We start from the raw sequence: 25,111 nt of genomic DNA, 5'->3' as shown, positions 1-25,111 counted from the left end.
CGCTTCGTGCTGAGATGCAAAATGGCCGCCCGTCAACCGACTGACTCTACTGCGCTTTGAAATTTAAACCTATTCTGCACATTGAAGAAGAGCAACAACAGTACTTATCAACAATCCAGTAGCTTAATATTCTATACTTGATTTTTTTCCCGATTGGGCGCGTGTATTCCTGTAGCATCGACGAATGCCTCTAAAAGCGAAACATCGCACTGAAGCACTTTAGCTAAGCTAGCTTTACTTCATATGTGATTCCAGAGGTGAGTGGCTTACATTTGCCAACCGAGTGTTTGTTTTACACTTTGTGTGAATCCACAGACTGCTTTTGATCGCGTCCATGTTATAGTTGTTGCCTGCATTGAAATGCAAATGAACGTTAAGCGTTATGTTTAGCCCGTGCTACTTGTAGCTCCTGTCTCTGCTAACATTTGTAGCATTAGCAAGAACGTTACAGCAGCTTAACGGGACTTGCAAGTTACATTTTCTGTGTTCTTATGTTGCCAAATGCCACAATCGAGTTAAAGTGGATCTCTAAAAGATACTGCTTTCTGCTTTAAATGTCAAATGGTGTTAGCTGTCGTCGAACAGTTAGCGTTCCGCCTGCCAAGCACCCATTACATTTAACCATTTCTGTTGTTGCAAATGTGAATTCATCTTCGAATAACTGTTGTGAGGAAGAGAACGCATGCTCGTCTGTTTTATTCCAGATATCTGACGATTTCGCTTAAATGACGCGCTTATGATCCTTCGACGAGTTGTCCTATACAATATGGTTATTACAAGGTTCCCAAAGCAATCTTTCCTATCATAGCAGTTGCTATGTAATGTGGTTGAGTCATGCATGGCTGGCTAAAATAATGTAAGGTGTTGGTGAGTGTGTGTGTGATGTCTAAATGTTCATGTGTGTATGCAGACCATCGTGTTACACGTCACGTTTCCTCACATGCAGAGAGATAGACTGTACTAACTGCCTTTATGACTCTCGCATAGGCAACACTTTTATCCATGTTGCTGAAAATGTCCAACCCTCCATGACATGCTAACATTACTGAGCATTTCCTTTCAATAACATACATATATGGAGAGTAAAGTGGATGTGCCATAGGTGTTGAACTTGCAGCTGTCTGAACCGCATCGTCTTATTTAGATTTTTCCATGTTAAATTTGATATTTATTTCCCATGGTTTATTAGAGTCTCTTGTCTTGCCTTTAACATGGTTTGTGAAGGTGTCACGAATTTAGCAGCCATCAAAATGCATGTCCTCAAAACCAAACAGTTTGTGAAGTTGCATTGTATGGTTTGATCATATAATTAGGGTCACATCCATCAAACTGTTGCAACTGTGAAGCTCCAAAAACGTTGTCATTCATGTATTACAAAATGTAATATTGTAATATTTTATTGAAGGTAAAGGTACAATGAAGCATTTATTGTCATTTTAAAATCCCAAACCAATCCCAAATCCTTGGGATTGGTTTGAAAAAATTACACTGTTCTTATTAGAGCTTTGTTTTTGTTCAAGTGCTGTTTCTTTAATCCTATAAATTAATTTGACCCATGAATATTGAGACTTTGACATGTTTTTATAGATCAAGAGAGTTGAGACTGGAGCAGTAGTTCATGGAAGACAAGAAAAGGAAAAAAGACGAAAAAAGGAAAAGGGAAACTCCTCAGAAGGTGTGTTTTCTTTGTATCTGTTGCTGCAATATATGTTTTACTACTGAAGGCGTAAAGTCAGCACTGGCTTAATATGATGATCTATTTCAATGTAATAATCAGATACATTTGTCTTAATTTCAGGTTACTGATCAAAAAAACAAAGGTAAGCAGGAATATATACAATATTCTGTTTTTTTTTGGGCTCTAAATAATATTTATCCCTTGTTACTGGCTTTCTTAACTTGAACTGTTGACATTTGTTTTCAGTGCTAGACTTAACAAAGTCGGCTGCTTCCCAGCCTCCTGCCATTCAGAGCAGCTCTGTGACCCCTAGCCCTGGACCCACCCCTTCTGCATCCCCATCACCAGCCCCCACTGGCCCTGGCAGTGCTGCCACCCAATTACAGGGTGGCAACAATGCCAAGCGCCTTGCAGTGGCCAACGGACAGCCCACCTCCATCACCAGTTCTTCCTCCATCGCTGGCGGCTCAAGTGCTTCTGGTAACGGGAGTGCAGGTACCGGAGGCGGAGCTCAGGCACCTCAACAGCAACCCCGATACATGCCGAGAGAAGTGCCGCCACGTTTCCGCTGCCAGCAGGACCATAAAGTGCTACTGAAAAGGGGTCAGCCGCCACTGTCCTCTATGCTGCTGGGAGGGGGAGGAGGAGGTGAAGGCCCTAATGCAAACCTGGTTGCTGTCTCAGGTAGATTTTAGTTTTCAGAAAGTGTTTTTTACATTTCTTATTTAATTTCACACGCTTTATTTTATGTTTTTAGATTGTGTTTCAGCTGCCTCCTCATTGGCCCCAACTTCATCAGTTGCTGCTTCTACTACTACTTCTAATTATGCAAATTCAATGTGGGGGGCGAGCTCAGGCAGCCAAGCCTCCTCTCAGGGCAGAGAGAAGGTGATTGTTGATGGAAATGATCTAGATGAGTGGCCAAGCATCGCTGGCAACGACTCGGTAGGAGCTCCTTTTACCATCACAGGTGGAGGAAGCAGCAGCAACGGAATGCTTGTAAACAGCGTCAGTGCCTCTGGCAACCAATCCTCACCCCCATCCTTGTTTTCATCGCCCAATGAATGTATACAGTCGCCCAACAGTTTGGCATGGGGGACGACTGCCTCCCAGGGTCATATTGGAGGAGATAATGCAGTAGCTGATGCTGGGTCTCTGCTACAGCAATCCTCCTCACTTTCCAAAGCCTCCGCTGTGCCAGGGAGCCATGATGCCAGTGGCCCTGCTGTCGGTAGCAGCGGGATTCCAGGTGCCAACTTCCATCCAAATGCCAACCCTTCAGCCTGGCCTGCCTTGGTGCAGCAGAATGGGCCCCCTGCTGCAGTGGAAGGTCAGTCTTCTTTTCAACAACCGGGCACAGCAGTACCTGCCAACAACTCTGCTTCCTCAAGGCTTGGGGCAGGAGCAGGTGGAGTTTTGGGAGGTCCCCCTCCTTTATCTGTGAATCAATCAAATGCTCATCAGCACCAACTTCACCAAATTCAATCCAGAGATAGGGGAGTGGAAGCGGGAAAATGGGATAGAGAATCAGCAGGACCAAAAATTGCAGGGGGGGGGACTGTTAGCGGTGGAATGGACTGTGGCGCTGGAGAAGGTGGGAGAAATGTGGGTGACCAGAATCTTGCCTCTTCATGGAGAAACCAAACTTCTTACCCTGCAGCTAGCTCCAAAATAGGTGCCTCAAGGACTGATGGATGGGAAAGTGGCGAACATGGATTTGGATCTCCAGAGGAGGATAATGGAACCTCAGGTTGGGGTTATCCTTCTTCGACAACTGGAGTTAGTTCTTGGAGCAGTGCTGGATCCGGGGGGAATACTAGTCAAACCTCTAGGGAATCTCAGGGAGCGTGGGGGTCATCAGGGGTTACTGGCGAGAAAGTGGTGTCTAGTGGGGACTGGGGTGGGGTTTGTAGTACCATAGGATCCACTCCTGGAGGAGAGGAAAAAGAGGGAATTTGCAGTAGCAACAGCAGCAGTTGTGGGGACAGTGCTTCTGGTATTCCTCCTGCTACCTTAACTTCAACGTCCACAGGTACGAGAGCATGGGACAATCAGAAAGTAGAGGCTGGAATGGGGGAATGGGGACTGGTAGCAGGAGCACAGGGGACACGAGCAAATTCCTCGTCTAGTGGCGGAAATTCCAAAAGTGGGTCCAATAGCAGTCAATCACATCCTCAGCACCAGGCACCTAGTCCTGACTCTGCCTTAGAGAACATGCTTAGTCGTCCTGATCTGGACCCTCGGGTCCTCTCTAACACAGGCTGGGGACAAACACAGATAAGACAGAACACTTCTTGGGATATGGAAGAACAAGGAAAAGGTAAAGATGTTCCACAGTCGACTGCATCAAAACGACAACCGTCTATAAGGGGTTATTCTCAGTATTCCGGTGGTCCCCGAAACACTATGTGTGATTCTGTGGGTGAAGGGTCAATTACTTCAGTTGTGTCTGCTGGAGAAGGGTGGGAGAGTAGCAGCAACAGTAGCAGTAGTGGGGCCTCAACTTCAGGAAGAGCCCCACCACCTTCCATCTCCAACATGAGGAATAGTGGCATTTCACAATCTTGCCCATCCTCTGCTGTTCCTGGGCATGTCCAACAGAGTAGGCCTATGGGGTGGGGTGCAGGAGGCCCAAGGGATGGCAGGGATGGCAGGGATGGCAGGGAAGGCAAAAGTTGGGGAAATGAAGAATGGAGAAATGGTAGGGGGGGAAATGGAGGAGGTTGGGGTGATCATGATCAACAGGGTGAACCATCCAGTGGTGGTTGGGGGGGAAGCAAAGAGGAAAAAGGCACAGGTTCTTGGAAAGATTTGGGTGGAGATGGTGGGCGTGGGTGGGGATCAGGACAGAATGTTGGGGCAGGCAGGGACTGGAGGGAGCAAGAATCAAAAGCAAGCAGTGGTGCAGTAGGTTGGGGTGAGGACCGGAAAAGTAGTGCAGGAAACTCAGGGGGGGATTCTTCTGTGGGCGAATGGGGAAGCTGGGATCAGGGAGCTTCACAGAGAACCATTAGCACGGGAGGTACCAGCAGTGGACGGGGGGTGGGTGTTGAGGGTGGAGTGGGTAGCCATTCCAATTGGGGAGGAGCAAGCAAAATGCATCAGATGCCAAACAGCCAGTCAGGCTCCAACCCAGGCCTACAGGCACAACTGCAACAGCAACAATCACAATCCCGCAATCAAACGCCACAGCAAGCATTAGACCAAGGGGCCATGCAAGTGGGTGTGGACAGAAAACCCATCTCACAAAACCAAAGCTCAGGCTGGACCTCTGGGCCCATTCCTGGTGGTTTAAGTGGATCTGACTCAAGCGGTTGGGAGGAACCATCCCCACAATCCATAAGCCGTAAAAATGAGATTGATGATGGAACATCAGCATGGGGGGACCCAACAAACTATAACTATAGGCCAGTTAATTTATGGGACAAGAAAGGTGCTCCTGCTGGTCAGCAACCACAACCTCAAAGCCAGGCACAACAACAGCAACAAGGCCCTCCAATACAGCAACAGCCCAATCGGCAGGTGGCAAGTAACCGAGACGTTATCGCCAACCACGGACCTGGGACCACAGTATCGATGGGTGAGATGCCAAAAAAATCTTTCAAGAATAACCTCTTGAATGAAATGTATATTGTAGACCATATCTGAAACTTTGAAAATGTAATATTCCAAACGGAATTTAAAACACACCTATACCCTTGCGTAACTGCTTTGGTGAGCCATAATAACGTTTCGTGAAAAAATATTTGTAATCTGTCAATTCAACTGATTTTACTTGAATATATAGATAATTAAAAGCTTCCCATTCCTGCTATAAGGACATGCCTTAACTGTCTTTGTCCTTGTATATTGTGTATATTAACTTGTTGTGAAATGCACCACAACTCATTAGCTGCACGCTGCAATTGTTAATCAACACCAAGAAGGTGAACCATTCTGGCAATACTCTGCAGGTTCATCTGGTTGGGGCGCAACATCTCCTGTAAGTCCCAATTTAGACAATGGCACAGCAGCATGGGGAAACTCTACTGATGCTCCAGCTGGTTGGGGGGGGGACCCTGATCAAGCAACAGGAAAAAGCTCTGGCTGGGGGAACCATCCTCCTAACCCCATTAAGTCTGGTAAGAAAGTATATCAAACATCTAGACCAAATGTAAATAACAAATTACATTTAATTACCCAAGTCTGCAATAACGATGTCTAGTCTCAGTCTAGTGTCTTAGAATAATTTTTTATCATAAGTTTCTTTACCAACAAATGTTTCCCTCTCAGGATCAAAGTCTATGCAAGATGGCTGGGGAGACAAAGAGGGCTCTGTGGCAGCCACGCGTCACTCTAGCTGGGAGGAGGATGATGACGGAGGGGGCATGTGGAACAGCACTGGCTCTCAGGGAAGTGGATCATCTTGGGGGCAGGGTAGCAATGGAGGCTGGGGCCATGGTCACGCTGGCAAGAAACCAATCAACAAGGTTTGTTAAAAATGTTTTTTTTATTCAGATGCATTTCATGTTTAATTTGGAAATGTAAACATCTCACTGTTGTATATTTTTCATTCAATGTTTCTAGGGTCCACTCAAGTCTGGTGGAGGAGATTCATGGATGAATCCAATCAACAGGCAGTTCTCAAACATGGGATTAATGGTAAATGCCTTATTACACTAAACCTTTTTTTCAAAGCCTTGTAAGAGTTGCAGTGGTGATATTGATGTCTTCCTTAACCAGAACGATGATACTCCTGGCCAAAACATTGACCTTACTCCAGGATCTCACCAGGATAAAAAGTTGGATATGGACAAAAGAGGCATGGTTATGATGGATTATAACGGGGATATGAGGAAAGGGACGAGAGGTGGAGGGGGAATGACTTATCGATCCCCTATTCCCAAAGAGGCTGTACCCATGGATGCTGGTTCCTACTATGACAAGGTAAAGCATTTTTTGCTGTAGATGGATAGATTGATGGATACTACCTCATGTTTGTCTACCTAAATATTCCACTTTTACTTCCTATCATGAATTTGTTGTTTTTCTTCTTCTTTGTCTAATGTTCCTATCACCTTTCCCTTCACTGTCTCTCAAATCCATCAATCCTTTTGCCGTCACTGTGACAGACCTCGTCTTTGAACAATCAGGATGGTTGCCCCGGGGAAGAGGGTCTCTGTTCTCTATACTCACCACCCACTGCCCATAAGCCCCATTCCTTATTCAGCCACTCTGTTCCCTTTAGACAAGTAAGACCACCACTCGCTTTGTCCCATGTTCAAAGTCATCATTTGGTTGTGTTAAGTAGGCCATTCAAATAGTCCACTCAACTAATTACACTTCACCAAAAAACATTATTGTGATTATTATTTAAATTATACTTTATCACATAAATATTTAAATTCCCATTGGTGACAAATTGATACATTTTCAGGATAAAAATACCTTAGGTATAATCTCATTAGAATGTGGAAGAATGGGTAATTACAAACTAGTCTTGGCATGTTAAACTTGAGTTTAAAATATACCCTAGTGGAAACTATCTGAAAGTAGTGCTTCTGACTTATTACCCCACCCCCCCTCCTTACCCTTTAAAGGTGCATTTATTTAGTTTTTTCATCAATTGTTTGTCCTCAATTATAGGGTGGCCATGGAATCTATAGCGGTAGTGGAGGGGTGGCACAATCACGACACCAGCCAAATGCTCAGCCCATTAACCAGTCACCAGGGATTCGAGCGCCGCATCAGTTCCTGTCTTCTCAGGTATTTTACAATCGGCTTTAACCTGTCTATCCCAATTTTTCTAGAGTACTGGATATATTTCATTTATGTCTAGTGGTTATAGTTGTTTTTGTGTTTTCTTTAAATATGTTGAATGATGCAATGTAACCACAGAAAAGTGAACACAACACTTATCGAAGATAATAATTTTTCATTTTAATTTCATTTTTTTTTTGATTTGCATCGTTTCAATTTGCTGTATTACGTAACCTTTTATTAGCTTAACAGCACTATAGTCTTTGGCATATCTGTGTGATTTGTGTCAAAGCTTAAATATTTAAAATGAAACACTTTTAGCTATTTAATTTCTACAACTCATCAGTTTGTAATTACGTTTCCATTTTTACTTTAGCAAAGAAAATACATTCTATAAGAAGCCATGGTAAAGTTAATTGTTTTATGGTTTCTGGTTGGTGGATCAAATGTTTTGGTCATTTTTGCTAAAGGGGTCCTGATTAAACTTTGTTTCATTGGTCCTTAATAGGTGCCCGGTTCCATGCTGAAGCAAATGCCTCCCCCAACTGGCAATGTCGGGGGCATTGGAGGTATAGGTGGAGTGGCAGGCGTAGGGTCTGGTGTTTTTCCGCCACAGCTATCCCCCCAGCACATTGCCATGCTCAGCAGTATATATCCCCCTCACATCCAGTTTCAGCTGGTAAGAGCTTTTTTCATTTCACTTGCAATGTCACATAGAATGATCACTGCCTTTGTAGATGCATTGTTTTGTGCTAGCAAAACAAAAAGTAGCGCTCTATAGATTTCTTCTTTGTTTAAATATGTTTTCAGCTGTATACTTATTATAATTAACCCAGAGATGCATACTTTTGCAAAGCATTTACTCGCTTAATTACACAGATTGCTTAATTTTGGTTTGGAATTGTCCTAAGGCTATTTAGGTTTATTATATCACATTGTTATTGATGTCATTGTGCATGAAACCTATCATAATCCCTCACTAATAACAATGCAAATCTTTACTAGAAAATGCAAAAAAACTTTTTAATACACTATACTTTTACTACTTCATTAACAATCTTACTTAACTACTTTCTACTTTACTACTATAGTATTTCTTTTCTTTGAATGTATAATTTAGGCCTGTCAGCTCATTCTACAGCAGCAACAGCAGCAGCCCCAGCAGCAGCAGCAACAGCAGTTACTACAAAACCAGAGGAAGTTCACACCAAACGTGCGGCCGCAGGCTGACCCTCAGCAGGTATATATATGCGCACACACATGCAGATGTGTTTGTTTTAACTCACATTTTTGGTTGTTACTTTACAGCTGGCCAGGATCATGGCTGTGCTCCAGCAGCAGAGGCAACAGCAGCAGGTGGGAGGTCTAGGCGGCAGCAGCAAACTTTCCCCTTCCCACCATGGAGGTTTGGGTTCCAAACTCCCAGGTGCTGACCTGCTCCCCCACCAAGGCATGGCAGCTTCCCTAGCGGACCTGCATCAGAAACCTCTTGGACCCTATTCTGGTAAAAAACCTTCTTTAATCATCTATCAATCATCGCAATCTTGAATTGAAGATTGATAAATTATTTTAAAAATATGGACGTGAGCCATCTGAAGTATTCACTCTTAAACTGTCTCCATCTAACAGGGTTCAATTCCGGGATGAACCTTTCAGGCCTGGACTTGGGTAACTCTGCAGTTGGCAGCCCTGCTGTCATCAAAGACTTTGGGGGGCAGCAGTCCCGCTTTAAATGGATGATGGAGGGACAATCTCCCCCGGATCCCTCCCCATCCGACAGCACATTCCATAAGAACGGTAAATTTGTTATTATATCTGTTGAATCTTGATTTTTTTACTGTGTTAAAATGTTTTTAAATTCATATTTCCAAAGTTTTTTCCGTCTTGACCATGTCCTTAACATAAAATGTAGAATTTTAAAATACTAAGAACTATTTGTTTAAAATGTGACATTAAAAATGGACAATAATTCACCTTTCCTGTTATGGGAGGGGAATAAAAGGTAGCAAAATGTACAATGAGATGTATTGATCTAAACCATCCTCATGTTTTGACATGGTCTCCTTCTAACAGGTCCCATAACTCCTATGAAGATGCCAGGGGGCTCACCTTACATGCCCTACGACATGATGGCTGGAGACGCAGTGAATAATAACTGGCATCGAACCCCTGGCAACAAAATGGGGCCCAAACCAGCCAGCACTCCTAGCTGGCCCCCTGGTAATTGACACATATCTAATTAGAGAATACTTATTTTATTGCTAGGCGCTCATGTATTTCTATCTCAGAGTTCCAGCCTGGAGTTCCCTGGAAGGGAATTGACCGTGTTGACCCCGAATCTGATCCCTACATGACTCCTGGGAGCATGATGGGAAATGCAGTATCCCCCAGTCTCAACGACAGTGAGCACCAGTTGTTGCAAGATAATTCTGGTGAGTGTTTGATTACTAATTTATCAATAATAATATCATCATGCTGCCTTCCTTCTGTAATTGAGATGGGCTCATCGAGTAACGATACAGAGATAATTAAGATAATTTGAGCCTCAAAGAATGAAAATACAATATTTAAACCTGTTTGGTAAATATATTATATGTTTTGTATGCCAATTATACTGCTAAAAGATTTTTGCCCCTTGTGTGATTGAGTTTGTCACCCCTGTGCCAAACTCAATAATGAGCACCACGAAATCTTGCCTCTGTCTGATCACTTCTTTAATTTTATTTGCTCATGACTCGTATGAACAGAGTAAACTCTGGTTTAAATATTACATTTGTTCTATGAAATCTGCTGTCATCTTAACTCTCAACATGCTTTTTTTTTTTGCAGAACCCAACCCTCCCCTCAACACCTTACTGCCTTCACCTGGTGCCTGGCCCTACAGTGCCTCAGACAGTCCCCTTAACAACGCACATAACTCTGGTAACATACACACACTTACTATGTGAAGGATTTATGGTATGTAAAACCTTGATTTATTCACCAACTGGTTTATGTGTTCCACAGCAAAGTACACAGAGTACAAAACTAGCTGGCCTCCAGAGCCAATAGGACACAAATCCTGGAAAGCCAATCGCAGCAGCAGCATCAACCAGAATCAGTTGTCCCGTCCACCTCCAGGACTAGCCAGCCAAAAGCAGCCATCTCCTTCGCCTTGGTCCGGATCAGCTCCAAGAATGCCCAGCAGAGGCTGGTCCAGTGGCTCAAACACGACTGGTAACTTTCTCATGCTGAACTGTATGAGTGTTGTCCTCTGCCCCGACTCTCAAATCGAACTTGTCGTCTGGCATTGATGCGTCTTGATATGGCTTGAAATGAGGTGTCTTTGTCTCCCCCTGCAGGCTCAGCCTGGAGTGATGGCAGCTCCCGGGAAAGCTGCTGGTTGGTGCTCAGCAATCTTACACCTCAGGTACACTTGGAAAAAGAATGCTTTGATTTGATTTTAAACTTAACCTTAATTTAATTTCCTATTTTGTTGAACTCTCTCTGAATTCCTTGTCACGGCTTAGCTGTAACTAATTACTAGTTATGTTTTTATTATTCCTGATGTTACATCTCTATCTTAAACTGATAAGAAGTTGCAAAAGAGAGGTAGCTTCATCAATATACATTTTATAAGCACACTTCAAATTATCTTTTCTTCCATCCATAATTCTCTAAAAAGTCCAAGTGAGGTTTCAAAATGTATAAACATGAGAATAACCGTTATCTTAATTATAAACCTTAAAATGATTTTTTAATTTCCACAGATTGATGGTTCGACCCTGCGAACAATCTGCATGCAGCATGGTCCCTTGCTGACCTTTCACCTGGGTCTCACGCAGGGCACTGCTTTAATCCGCTACAACTCCAAACAGGAAGCAGCCAAAGCTCAGAGCGCCCTGCACATGTAAGTTTATCAAAAGGTTCTTGTCATTGACACATTTTGAGTTGCTTGAAATGTAATGCCTCCCGTATATTGAAATTCAGAAGCACAAAACCTTAAACCAGTGTTTTACAACCTTTTTCAGTCAAAGATTACACAGCCTGAAGTTGAACTAAATGTGACGAATGTATAAAAAGAAAATGTAATTTTAATTTACTATCAAGGAACACACTGTGCATGTGTCCCAATATAGTTTGCATTCATTTAAAAAAAGAAAAATGTTCTCAATCATCTGTGCATCTATTTGGGATATCTTGTTCTTTTCAAAAAATGCTTCACATTGCAGTATTAACGATAACAAGGGCTTTTTTGATCAAATATACTCGACCAACAGCACAAATGACTTAATTAAAATAATTCAAATGGGGAATATCGACCCACTTTGTAACTCAGTATCTAAAGTTGCCGCTTTCAGTTGGGTCTGGTATCTGTGGCACACTTATATATATATATATATATATATATATATATATACACATGCATGCATGCATACATACTTACAGTCAGAATCGTGCTGTAACTAAAGGCTCTTAGAGTACCAATTAGGTAAAGTATATCTAGTCACGAAATATTTGTTTTCACGATACCATCGATATTCAACAGCACTGTATCGATTAAAATGTTCCCTTTGCCTTCAAATAATATGTTATTTCCATTATAATTATTGTGTATAAAATAATACAATTTTTAACATGCAATATTTCCAGTGTTTGTTTATTTTTATTTTGCAATTAAACGTTTAGCCCCCACAGCTAAAGTAGATCCCAGAAATTACTTAGGACGAGAGGATACAGTGGGCTCAAGCAGCTTTTAAAGCTGATGTTTAGAGATGTATTGGTCTTAAAACAAATGTAAGCGGTTACGACTTCATCAAGAGTCATCTGGTCTGTAAATTCTACAACACCAGAGTCAAGTACTCGACAATACTATAAATATATCCTTGTTCCTGCAGTATCTCAATATATCGCAATGTATATTGATAAGTGCATCTGTTGTGCTACGTATTGTATCTGTATATTCTCGATAATACACAACCCTGCACTCAAAATCAACAATATTAGGTAGGTAGGTAGAACTTTATTGATCCTCAGGAGGTCTCCTTTGGGAAATTGTTTTTTTTTTCCAATTAGTGACAGCAATACATTTTTCTTACTAAAAAATGTTATGATGGAAAGCAAAAGCAAACAACGTTAATCTTCACATTTGTCCACACAGGTGCGTGCTGGGTAACACCACTATCTTGGCTGAATTTGTGAGTGAGGAGGATGTGGCTCGTTACATTGCACATTCCCAGCCTGGTGGAGCGGGAAGCGGAGGAGCCGCCAATTCCCCGGGGTCCGCCCCCACAGCCACGGCTGTAGGGACGAACGGTAACGGGGGTAACTGTGATAGAGGAGGGAGCGGAGTGGAAGGTTCCGTTGCTGCCGTAGCAGGAGGCGGCTCCGGTCCCTCCGGCTGGCAGAGTCTGGATAGCACAGGCAGCTCGGTGGATCAGTCTGCCCCCTCTGGAGCCGGGCTGGGAATCTTTGCCCAGTGGAGCAGCAATCCGTCAGGAGTGGGCGGAGGTGCAGGCTCTGAAGCTGGGCGGCAGGGTCTTTGGGGTGGGATGAGCGGGGCGGGGTACCCCAGCAGTAGCCTCTGGGGTTCCCCGGCACTTGAGGATCGTCATCAGATGGGCAGCCCTGCCTCGCTGCTGCCAGGAGACCTGCTGGGTGGAGGGTCCGACTCCATCTGACTGACGCATACTCACACCCATAATGCATATTTACACGCAGAGATGATGTGAACTGAAGCTACACTGGTTTCCCCCACACACTTGACACTCACACACACACACACACACATGCGTCAAATCACTTTAAATGAAGACCACAGCAAAACTTGAACCAGGAGAAAAAGGCGAACTCCATCTTATTCTTTAAACTGGATAGATGTTTGTCCTCCAAGCCACAGAGCATCTCCACCCAGACCACATCACTCAGGCATGCACTGTAGACTGCTCAGTCAGAGCTCTCGAGTCAAGCCCTCGCTGTTCTTCGTGTGCCACGTTTATCGTCTCATCTTTCTCCTCACAGTTCAGACTTGCAGACTGAGCCATCTCAGACCAGGCTGGCAGAAGGAAAGATTATTTTGGATAGTGTCACACTACCAACACAAATCAGTAACTTGTAGAGAACAAGAAGGGTTCCACGAGTAGGTACTGGCGCCTCTGCCTTGGCGGACATATGCCATCAACATGGAACCCAGGGTTGAAAAAAAAAAAAAAGAAAAAACATAAGCCAAACTTGCACTATATGCCTCTGGGTTTGTTGTTGACATCCTCCGCAAGCCCTCCATTTTTTAACAGAGCTACAACTACACAGACCTTACAGGACGACTCAATGTTACAGCAGTGGCCTTGGCTCACCTCCAGAGGCCGCCCATCACCATGTCAGCAGCATCGTCATCAGTTACTCAACGCTCTTATATTTAACAAGCAAAAGTGTATCCTATTTGATGTTCTTCATTTCTTGATTTGTTTCAAAAGAAAAATGTGTGAACTGTTTTTTAACGCCCTTCAAACACTGACCTCGCTATTGTATTTTTTTTTCCTCCAAGTTGGTTATTATATATTGTTATATTGTTGAAGACTGCGGTCACTTATTTACTCGCTGTTCAAGGTGCCCTCCTGCCTGCCCGTGTGTGCATGAAAAGAAGCGTTTGATCGAATGGAAAAGGATGTGAAGAAGCCGACCCTGATGTCAGGAGTGTTTGTTATTGCCTCATTGTTGAATGTGTATTTTGTTTTTCTTTTGTCCGTGAGAGATTCAATAGATATAATGGGTGTGTGTGTGTTTGCTTTACCTGCTTTGGTCAGGGAAGTGGCAACTTTTGACAGTTGTGTGTGTGTGTGTGTGTATGAGTGTGAGATGCCATCAGACGTTGTGATAGTTTGCAGGTTCAAAAACAAAGGCACTATTGCAGGCGTCTCTTAAATTGTGATTCTTTTTTTTTTTTTAGCAGCATATTGTTCTTGTTTAATTTGTGTTGTTCTTTCCTCAAATGCAATAAGATGAATTGTTTTTAAGCAAACAACTGAAGGCATTTCTGTTAAGATGCCAAAATCCTACCATACCAAGCAGAGCTGGAACAGTGTTTTACAGACACGTTAAAAGACATTACCTGTTAGGTTTTACTGTGTTATGTTGTCTTTCTGACTCTCAGTTTAAGTTAAGACTTTATTATCACTCCTGTTGGGGATGTGTTTTTTGTTTATTACAAATGTTACAAAAAAGGAGAGGAACTTAATTTAACATGGAAAAGAACAAGATAATAAAGGTTGAATTGAAATCCGCAGTTGTGAGTTTGCATTTGTCTGGTAATTATGATGAGAGATGTCTCACAAGCCTATTGTAGATTAATATTTTTGTTATCCCAGGCGTGCGTTTCATTATCGTTCATGTTCAAATCATTAAATTAAGCTTCTATAATTGTCAATATTTATAAAAAATTGTATTCTGGAATCACTTGAACAACTTTCTCCATAATCAAAACTACCAAAAGAAATATCTGTTTCATTAATGAATGGCTTATTTATGATGAGGACTAAAGGCATTCCAAACCTATTAATCAATGAATGAAAAGGAACTTAATTGCTGTAATTATTGTTATCGACTTTCGACTGGTTGCATCACTGACGCTGAGCACAGTGTTGGTTGCTGCCCTCTGCTGACTCAATACACACGTCCCACGTTGTCTACAATGCTCTTTAGTTTTGGCTACAAGCAGTGTAATGTAAAATGCTATACATGTGTTGAACTCCCGTGTTGAATCACGTTTAAACGTCTGGTATTCTTCATGAAAGCTAGGTGAACATCCAAAGGCACGTTTTTTCTATTTTATTTGTTTCATTTTTCATGAAGTAATTCATTCACATTTGGTCATCATCAGGTTTGCTGTTGGATATTTTAACCTCATCCAATCCAGCTCTCACTGACACTTGACATTTCTGAACACCCTTGCTCTGCATTCAGAATTAATATGGTCACTTATTACCTGATAACAACTTGAATCTTCTAACACAACTTTCGAACTGTTGCTCACTGAAGTTGTCCCTGGCAAACATTCCTCCACGCTGCTCTCTGGTTTCTCAACTTGATTTGCCCTTGAACCTTTTCAAAAAAGTCTATTAATATCTCTGCAGCTATAGTGTGACCTTTGATCTTTCTCTGCTGAAACAGTAGATCCGCTTGCTAAATGTCACAGAGCATCAGAGTGGATCCTGCAATCGGTCCTATTCTAGTCTCTCATGTACTTCAGATAGTTCCCTTCTCTTTGGTTCAAAAGTAAATTGATCAAAGTCTATAAATTAGTAGAGTTTGCAAGAGTTTAGTAGAAGTCTCTCTATATAAAATATTTTTGAAACATTTTCCATGTTTGTTTGAAATATATAAAGATTCCAACATGAAATCATAAAATTAATTCTAATTAAGTGCAATTCTTATTGTTTTATTCAGAACTTTTTATCAAAAAGAAATCTAACAAAATCATTTGAATACTTACACACAGTTGTTAACGTTCAACTTTGTTCTTCTTTGCGTCAGACTTGTGATGACGCAACAGGTAAAGGTGGACTGAAATGGTCTGTTTCACAATCTTTTATTTTGTGAAACTCAGCACGGCGCCACAGAATGGCAGCCTCGGTGCTTTGTTCTGTTTTTCTTTTGCTTATTTTGTGTGTAATCTTATTTTATTCTGTACTGATACCACAAATATTCATATGTTGTGTTTGCATTACTGGCAATAAAAGCTTATGATTCAGTGGTTCTGCACTTTTATTTTACTACTTTAAATTCTCTGGGTCAAAAGTTTTAAAATCTTGTTTATCTATAAATCTTTGCTGCTTTTATTATGAAAATAAAGGGGAAATTTGATTTGCATTTAAAAACTGATGCTGAAATTATTATTTTTTTATTTGTTTAGTACACCTACATGCGATTTGAGTGATAAAATCATAACATTAAAATATCCAAAAACAATATTTTAGTATAATTTGTATAAATATAATAGACAAAATTGTTTTATCGTAAGTATTAAAAAATGTAGTTGTTGCAACAATAGTTACATTTATTCTGTGCATTCATTGTGTTTATTATTTCACAAACAAGTAAAAGTGCTGCAGCTATCAACAAGTTTAACATATCAGTACTGAAGTTTAGTTGGACTCTATAAATATTGCAAAAAAACAAATTATTTTCAATTATTATTCAGTGTAAAAAGTAAGAGAATGTTGACTCTTAACTAGCAGGAAAAAAGCACCAAATATTATGAATGTAATAATAGATAATAAATCAATGGATAATATTATTACTATGAATTAATAATAAAATATATTATAGTATAATTAATATATGTATTAGTACAATCGATTCATTTCGGTTTAGTAAATCTGAAAGTAAATATGAAATGATGTCATAGAAGTTCATGGCTCTAACTTGCCCTTTAAACTTTTGGGGGTGTGTGGGGGCGGGTCGTGGAGGTGGAGTATCCCGCTCCTGCAGTCTCCTTCCCCGGATCACACAGCCAGAGACCGCCGGTGCTCACAGGAAGGACAACCATGGTGAAGATCACGACCGTCCAGACCAAGCCGTACGCGGACCAGAAGCCCGGCACCAGCGGCCTGAGGAAGCGCGTGACGGTGTTCCAGCAGAACCAGCACTATGCGGAGAACTTCATCCAGAGCACCCTGTCCGTCATCGAGCCCGCGGAGAGGCAGGCGTCCACGCTGGTGGTGGGAGGAGACGGCAGGTTCTTCATGAAGGACGCCATTCAGCTGATCGTCCAGATCGCAGCAGCCAATGGGGTCAGTAGCAGGAGTCTGACCCCGGCGCCCCCCGTTTGCTAGCGTTAGCCGCGTTAGCTCGTTTGTCAGCGAGCTAGCTGCACCGTTAGCATCATCTCTGACAATTAAAACGAACATTTACATATTATGCTTAAAATAGTATTTAATAAATGTGACCAAATGTCGGCATAATGACAACTTTGCGGCAACAGGTGAAAGTGCAACAGGCGAAATACATATGAACTTATATCGATTATTTAGCTAGTTTGGAGTTTATGGACATGTGCAACCTTTGACCTTTACTGGACATGTCAGGCAGCGATGACATCCACCAGAAGCGCTCATGTAACAAGTGGTTCCAAGTCTCTCCTCGGATCGACCGTAAACTATTAGGAATTGCGTTTTAAAATCCTGGAAAAATAACATTTATTTTGCTGTCATGGTGATTGTGGTGACGTCAGACGAGGGGGCGTGGCGTGCAGACGTGCAGCCCCTCACGCTGCTGATGTCTGCAGCATCACAGAAGAGAATACCTAAAAACAGTGTCATTTAGTCTGGAAAACAACAATATATACACCTGTTGTGATCTGCAACTCTTCTGAAATATAACGTACGACCAGATATTCCATTTTTTTATCAGCAAAATGCTGTCAAATATTGCCAGATCTATGATGTCGTTCATGATTTTTTGGCACATTCAGATTTATGAGTGATATCTTACCTCGAAATCACAAATGAAAGTGAAGAATCAAGTGAAATAACCTAGTCTGGCATATACTGTGTTTAGTGTGTGTACTGACGTGTTGTCACACGAATGAAATACCAGAAAACACGTTTGTATGTGTAGGAGCGACACGGTTATACAAATAATGCTAAACTTTCTTAACAATTTATTCTTATATAAGTGGATTAGTATTAATATGTAATTAATTATTAGTTTGTGACATTTGTGGAGGGAAATGATCAAACTTTGCCAAGTAAAGTGATTGGTTGAAAAAGTGATCCTGACAGGATGAACTTAACTAAACCTAACAAGTCTGCAAGAAAACAAAGCTTGTTTTCCTGATTATTCCTGATGTGTAAAGTTAAAGAAAACTGAAGAAACAAGTTTACTAAATAAAGAACGAGTGGTCTTTCATTGCAGCTGCAGCAACAGCAAGTAATGTATGCTTTTACATAACAAGTCAAACACAATGTAAACAAAGAACTAAAAGTAATTTATTTAGTGCTACATACGCCCTCTAACTATATTATAGACTCGACTATTTGCCTGTCTCTCAGGGCCAACTCTTGGTTTCCCACAGACCTGGAGGGAACTAACATTTATTATTTAAGTTAACATATTGTTTGATTTCCACAACAGATTGGGCACCTGGTGATCGGTCAGGATGGTATCATGTCCACCCCGGCAGTGTCCTGTGTGATCCGCAAGTTGAAGGCGGTGGGTGGAATCATCCTCACGGCCAGCCACAATCCCGGCGGCCCCAACGGTGACTTTGGCATCAAGTACAACATCTCTAGTGGAGGTGAGTCGGTGTAACAATGCGTAAGTAATGGGTGTTAAGTTACCTTTTGGTTTGATGCGGGCACGTCCGGAGTCTAACCCGGGGCTATTTGTGGCAGATAACATTCAGGCTGCAGCCTTTGTTATGAAATATTATATTATTAATATGTCATAACATTTGTTAAAATAAACCTGTCATTCAAGATTTAAGATTTAAGAGCAGCTTTATTCGCCAGTACATAGTGGTGTACATACGTGGAACTTGATACCACTGGAATTGGTAGCAAAAATTATAATAGGTATAAACAATATGTACAAAATATACAAAATAGATACTAATTATAATAATAAACACAGTGCAAAATGTCAACAGTGCAATGAATTAGACTCATGGTATGATGCTTGCATGTTAATTGTGGCCCTCTTCTCAAAGTCCCAAAGTTTAAATTAATATTGTATATATTTTTTATCTTAAAAAAGGATTTTAATGTGCGTGAACTGACATAAATATTGTGTAATGTTTGATTATTCAGCCACACTTTTTTAAATGAAATGAATCCACCGATTATTTGCAAATAACAAGGAATAATTTAAAAATACATTTAAACAACAATAAATAAAATGCATAATAATGACATTTTGTTTTATATGTTAGCATAACAAATATTCATAAGACATTGAATTGCTGCAAAATTGTTATTTCCTCAGGATACACCAAACCTTCATTTGACGAATGTAGTTTTCCTAAGTTGTTTTTCTTACAGACTTTTTGTGGCTTTGTAAGAGTGTTTTTTTTAGCAAACTTGCTCAACCTCCTCGTCTGATGTTGATGATGATCTACCAGATCCTTTAGCTCTGCATGAGCAGCCTTCCTTTTTTACATTTTTGGAACCAACTCAAAATGTGTTTGCAGGTTGGTTAAGTTTTGCATTCAAGGTGAACGTGTGCAAGTACATTCCAAGACACCAAATCAATTATCTTTGGGATGGAACGGCATGCCTGAACTGGAAAATACAACAAAAATAAAATTGAGGGTTTTTCTACGAGAATTGCCAAAAAGATTGGCCTGTGAAATCATCCACCTGATGATGTAGCAAACTTCTCAATGTGGATTCTGTCATAGAACTCCTTATATACAACACAGTCTTTCTTTCTTCTGTCTCCAGGTCCCGCTCCTGAGGGAATCACAAACAAGATATTCGACGTCAGCAAAAGTCTTCAGGAGTACAAGATCTGCCCGGAACTGAAAGTGGACCTGTCCAAGATCGGCAAGCAGACCTTTGAAGTGGACACCTTCAAACCTTTCACAGGTACTTGAGCAGCCATCATCCATGCTGATCTAAAACCTTATGACCCAGACACTGGTGAAGAAAACCAATTTCCTCTTATTCATGTGTGTTCATTTAAACGGCAGGTTAATTAAACATTTATGAATATTTATGAGTTTATGAGGATAGAAGTTCACGCGTCTCTCCGTCACAGTGGAGATCGTGGACTCGGTGGAAGCCTACGCTGAAATGTTGCGAGGAATATTTGACTTTGCTGCACTGAAGAATCTTCTGTCTGGAGCCGGACACATCAACGTCCGTCTGGACGCCATGCATGGAGGTAAACATCATCAGTAGTGTTAATATTCTTGTCTTCTAATCACTCTAAGTAAACTTCCTTCACTACATAAATTTAAGCCATGTTTTTTTTCAGTCTGTAACATATTTGATTTTGTCTGTTTTGTTGTTAAAATAATTAAATTTTGTCAGAATAAACTTAAGATGAGTAAAATATATTTTCTTTCTCTAAATATTCTCAAACAAACTCAGAATTTTTCCTTTTTGTGAAAATAATTGGGAGAAACAAAAACAAAACGTAGAGTTAAAGTAAATATGAGATGTTATCGTTGTCTTCATTAAAAGGTGACATCAATTTCCTATTACTCCATTACACATGATTTTTGTTCTTTTAAATATTTAAGAATTTTCCACACAACATAAAGCTTCTTGAACCCTGAATAATTCACCTTGAAGAGTAATGTCACCAGAATGAAATGGTGCTTACAATGTAAAAACATGTTCAATATTCTCTCATTTATAGCCTTTTAAATTCAATATAATGATGTTGTTATATTTTTTACACAAAAAGTTTGATATCCTGATTCAAACAATTCCTATTGACAATATTAATAATATATTTTATCAATTCAAAATGGTTTCATTCGTTACCTTTAAGTGTCAATATGAAAATGTTAGTATAAAGTGGCAACATTTCTATATTACAAAGGCTACAAATATAAAATATTGAATTTAGAAAATGTATTTTTTCTATAATTAGAATAGTAATATAAATTTAAAAAAAAAAGCAAATTTGGAAAAAGTTTTTATTTCAATTATTGAAAAATGAAAATTCAATAATAATTGAAATTCTTTAATAATTGAATTACATTATTGAATCAATGAAAAGACTTGAAATTTTAAATTGAACAATTCAATATTCCTATTGATCTACTTCCACAATAAACCTTTACATTTAAATGTCGAATATTCTATGTTAATTTTCCGTTTTTGTTTGATCACATTAAAAGTTTCTTCTGTTGTCTTTGGCTCCCTCTAGTGGTCGGTCCATACGTCAAGAAGATCGTCTGTGAAGAGTTGGGCTCTCCCGCCAACTCAGCCGTCAACTGTGTCCCCAAAGAGGACTTTGGTGGTCACCATCCCGACCCCAACCTGACCTACGCCTCCGACCTGGTCAACGCCATGAAAGGAGGAGAGTACGACTTCGGCGCCGCTTTCGACGGCGACGGCGTGAGTCCATTTTGCTCGCAGGATAATTTCTCTTGAACGGATGTCAACTCTTATTAAATTCCACTCTGTCATAAATCACCCGAATGAAAGCGTCTCTGTAGCTCATGTTAGAATCTTTTTAATGAGCTCCATGAAAGTCTTGCTCTGCGGTGTTTCCACCCTGACACTTTTATCAAGTTTCAACCCTGGTAACACGATGATCAAATATGCTCAAACTATTACGGCTCGCCCGGGGAATTCAAGCCCTTCTTACCATTATTAGACCCAGTTGGACGTCAACGTCCTCCTCTGAGGAGAACTTCAGATGCTGAACAGGGTCTTTTCTTGGTTTCTGCAAAACCTCAAAAAGGCTTTATTGTCCCGCTGTCGTTCAACTCTGCAACTAAATATTTTAATGTCGCCCCCGTCGGTTTGATATCTGACCCCGGCTCTGTCTGCTCTGCGTTCAGGACCGTAACATGGTGCTGGGTAAACACGGCTTCTTCGTCAACCCCTCAGACTCTGTGGCGGTCATCGCCGCCAACATCTCCAGCATCCCGTACTTCCAGAAGACCGGGGTGAAGGGTCTGGCCCGCAGCATGCCCACCAGCGGAGCTCTCGACAAGTACGACATATTTAGATGAAAATCTTGTTTTAAAGCACTTTATTTCTTCTTTTCTTACTTGCTTTTTTCATATTACGTCTTGACGGCCCCTCACAACAGTCCCAGCGTATAATGTGGCCCCTGAAGAAATGACTCCGTCTCTTCTTCTCCTCCAGTGTGGCCAAAGCTCTAAAGATGCAGCTTTATGAGACTCCGACTGGCTGGAAGTTCTTCGGGAATCTGATGGACGCTGGCAAGCTGTCGCTGTGCGGGGAGGAGAGCTTCGGCACCGGTGAGTGCTGGTCATCAGATTTACGGCTCCACAGCTCCAGGAAAAAGGCATTCTTTCCCTCCAGGCTCCGATCACATCCGTGAGAAGGACGGCTTGTGGGCGGTGCTGGCCTGGCTGTCCATCCTGGCCTGCAGGAAACAGAGTGTGGAGGAGATCATGAAGGATCACTGGCAGAAGTTTGGCAGGAACTTCTTCACCAGGTCAGGACGACAGAGTGAGACTGAGGGTTCAGAAACCACACGCAAAAGTATCAAAGATGTTTTGTTTGAGTCGGGATGAAGATTCTCTCCACGCACAGAATGATGGTCAAAGTGGAGTTAGTGCGAGGTCACTGTGAAACTATAGCTTCTCGTGTTTTATATAAAAGAACCGCTTTATGACTACAGTAGAGCTTAGGAATATTTTATAAGAGTTATTTTAATTTTTTTTTTACATTTGGAGGATATGTTTTTTAAGCCTTTAAAAGCACAAATATTATAAATGAAAAAGACAAAAAACTCAACTGAATGTTTGAGCTTTAAACGTTCAAAATATAAATAAAATTGAGAAAGTGGATTATAAATTTGTAAGTATTTTACATATTCAATCAACAATATGTAACAAAACTTCACTCTGTTATTTAGTTTTTCCTGCCACTAAACATTTTTCTCTAAACTGAGTGAAATTGCTGATAAAAATGTGGTAGAAAAAAATCACACAGTCATTATAATAAAAAAGAAACATATTTATACATCTTTGAATACTTTGATATCGTTTGTGTGGTAATTTTTTTTATCAACGCGTATCATAAACGTGGATCTGATGTGCACTTCTCAACATGACCACTGTGTGCCGCCAAAGTGCGTAAATTCTTCCATACGCCTGCTATGACGTTGGCGGAAGGCACGAGCTCGTTTTATTGATCGATTAATCTGAACTTTTCCGTAGTTCTGTGTGTTTTCTGAACTTAGAATAATAATAATCTATTTTTAATACTTGACTTAAAAGTATTCAACTAGTAACTCAAATAAAATCACTTAGAATGATCTTACCAATGCGACACCAATCGCGCTTCCCACTCCCTCTCAGTGAACTCATCACTGCATCTGTGTCAAATTAAAATATTTTTTACTGTTATTATTGATTCCCCTGGACTCCTGCAGATACATGCGTGTCGGTCAAGGGTTAATTCAAACTGACGTGTTGAGCGCCTCCATGTCCCAGGTACGACTACGAAGAGGTGGACTCCGATGCCGCCAACAAGATGATCAAGGACCTGGAGGCGGCCATGTTCGACCCGTCCTTCGTCGGGAAGAAGTTGTCCTCGGGCGACAAGACGTACCAAGTGGCGATCGCTGACAACTTTGCCTACACAGACCCGGTGGACGGGAGCGTTTCCAAGAACCAGGTGGGCTGAAAACAAACCTTGACTGTGGTTGATGTCAGAAGTCTTGATGGACAACTGATCCAAACATCTCCTCAGGGTTTGAGGATCATCTTCTCAGACGGATCCAGGGTCATATTCCGTCTGAGCGGCACAGGAAGCGCAGGAGCCACCATCAGGCTCTACATAGACAGCTACGAGAAGGACCCGCAGAAGATCTACCTGGACCCTCAGGTGAGCTCCTTTAGAGAAATCTGACCCCTGGAGGAAGACCCAGGAACTACGGAGATGGTTTGATAACATTCAAATGTTTGTGTGCAGGTGATGCTGGCTCCTCTGGTGGACATCGCACTGAAGACCTCACACCTCCAGGAGCGGACCGGACGCACCGCCCCCACTGTGATCACATGATGTGCCCCCCACAGTCATGAGGCTGCCTTAAACACATCATCGCCACGGTTGCGGCGTCTGAGGCGGAAAAAGGGATTTTAAAAACGATTTTAAAAAGAAATAACATTTATTTCATATATTTAAAAAAAACGACTTTATTGCAGAAAATATATATATGTAGGAGAACAGAAGGTTTAGGGCAGCATCATTGACCCCCTTGACCCCCCACACCCACTCCCTAGTGCCTTCATTCCACGTCTTCCTCCCCCCCAGCCGTGAAAGTATTCTCCAGTCAACAGTGAAACCACAAGTTACTAACATCAGCCATGAATAATAATAAAACAAGTTTCAATGAAAGTTGTTAATTTTTTATGATTTTGTAATTTAACCTTAAAACTCTTCACTTGCCTTAATAATAATAAAACATTTATCTCAACTTGAAAACTCTACGTTGCATATGAGGCGCCATCTTTCTCAACAACCCTCTGAGTAACGGTGACCTGAACAGCTCCCATAATGCTTTGCCGCCCAGCCAACAAATCACAGCTGTTGATCACCTTTTTTACTGATTACGGATTACTGATGGGTTTAAATTGAGGAGCTATAATCACCCAAAAATAAACCTTATCCAAGGAAGAAAATTATAAATATCTACCACATTAAAAAAGATCAATTAAGAAGTCACAGTTTGCTTTTAATCATTGGTCACATGACCATGATGCACTGGTGTCTCTCCCTCTTAAATGGTTGAAAAAAACAAAATGGCCGACATTTGCAAGGCAGTCAAGTCAAATGACAGTTTCAGACGATGATGAAAATTACACTTAGATTACATATTAGACAGCAGGATATAAACACATCAACTGTGGAATTATTAACATGACTTGAAATAGTAATGGTTTTTATAATATATTACTTTTAATTTTTTGGATTCTCTAATGTGAAAGAAAGTTATAAATGCACCTAAATAATATATATAAACATACAGTACATTATAATAAAAGAAACATTAGCTGAAAAA

General features: G+C 41.0%; 2 protein-coding genes across 4 annotated transcripts; both read left to right on the top strand.

Annotated features, from left to right (window-relative positions):
* The first annotated feature begins 29 nt into the window (after window positions 1-29).
* Window positions 30-14,678, top strand: tnrc6ba (trinucleotide repeat containing adaptor 6Ba). Of its 3 annotated transcripts, none has more exons than XM_087784973.1 (22): window positions 30-257; window positions 1,588-1,675; window positions 1,799-1,820; window positions 1,925-2,362; window positions 2,436-5,258; window positions 5,632-5,799; window positions 5,951-6,147; window positions 6,245-6,319; window positions 6,401-6,604; window positions 6,790-6,909; window positions 7,304-7,423; window positions 7,926-8,096; window positions 8,559-8,657; window positions 8,726-8,921; window positions 9,047-9,214; window positions 9,491-9,637; window positions 9,706-9,849; window positions 10,247-10,339; window positions 10,424-10,633; window positions 10,759-10,826; window positions 11,167-11,306; window positions 12,558-14,678. In XM_087784973.1, exons 2-22 carry the CDS (start codon window positions 1,619-1,621, stop codon window positions 13,075-13,077), a joined length of 6,180 nt encoding a protein of 2,059 aa, XP_087641099.1. In that variant the 5' UTR covers window positions 30-257; window positions 1,588-1,618; the 3' UTR covers window positions 13,078-14,678. The 3 variants fall into 3 exon arrangements, with proteins under 3 accessions (XP_087641099.1, XP_087641098.1, XP_087641100.1); XM_087784972.1 differs by having other exon boundaries at window positions 8,538-8,657; XM_087784974.1 differs by lacking the exon at window positions 6,790-6,909 and having other exon boundaries at window positions 31-257; window positions 8,538-8,657.
* A 2,204-nt stretch (window positions 14,679-16,882) lies between these two features.
* On the top strand, window positions 16,883-24,447 carry pgm1 (phosphoglucomutase 1). Its single transcript, XM_087784971.1, has 11 exons — window positions 16,883-17,184; window positions 18,527-18,689; window positions 19,834-19,977; window positions 20,150-20,275; window positions 21,272-21,462; window positions 21,912-22,066; window positions 22,222-22,337; window positions 22,402-22,537; window positions 23,541-23,724; window positions 23,800-23,934; window positions 24,022-24,447. The coding sequence occupies exons 1-11, from the start codon at window positions 16,939-16,941 to the stop codon at window positions 24,109-24,111; spliced, it is 1,686 nt and encodes a 561-aa protein (XP_087641097.1). The 5' UTR covers window positions 16,883-16,938; the 3' UTR covers window positions 24,112-24,447.
* The last annotated feature ends 664 nt before the right edge of the window (window positions 24,448-25,111 follow it).

Source organism: Callionymus lyra, chromosome 2 (genome assembly GCF_982586985.1).
Source record: "Callionymus lyra chromosome 2, fCalLyr1.hap1.1, whole genome shotgun sequence".
NCBI lineage: Eukaryota > Metazoa > Chordata > Actinopteri > Syngnathiformes > Callionymidae > Callionymus > Callionymus lyra.
Note: the sequence above shows the minus strand (reverse complement) of the source record. Positions and strands in the feature narration are given on the sequence as shown.

Coding starts and splice junctions, on each gene's coding strand:
- pgm1 (XM_087784971.1), top strand. CDS start 16,939: ATGGTGAAGATCACGACCGTCCAGACCAAGCCGTACGCGGACCAGAAG. Junction 22,338..22,401: donor GGAGGAGAGCTTCGGCACCG/GTGAGTGCTGGT, acceptor CTTTCCCTCCAG/GCTCCGATCACATCCGTGAG. Junction 22,538..23,540: donor GGCAGGAACTTCTTCACCAG/GTCAGGACGACA, acceptor TCCATGTCCCAG/GTACGACTACGAAGAGGTGG.
- tnrc6ba (XM_087784972.1), top strand. CDS start 1,619: ATGGAAGACAAGAAAAGGAAAAAAGACGAAAAAAGGAAAAGGGAAACT. Junction 5,800..5,950: donor TCCTAACCCCATTAAGTCTG/GTAAGAAAGTAT, acceptor TTTCCCTCTCAG/GATCAAAGTCTATGCAAGAT. Junction 6,910..7,303: donor ACTCTGTTCCCTTTAGACAA/GTAAGACCACCA, acceptor CCTCAATTATAG/GGTGGCCATGGAATCTATAG.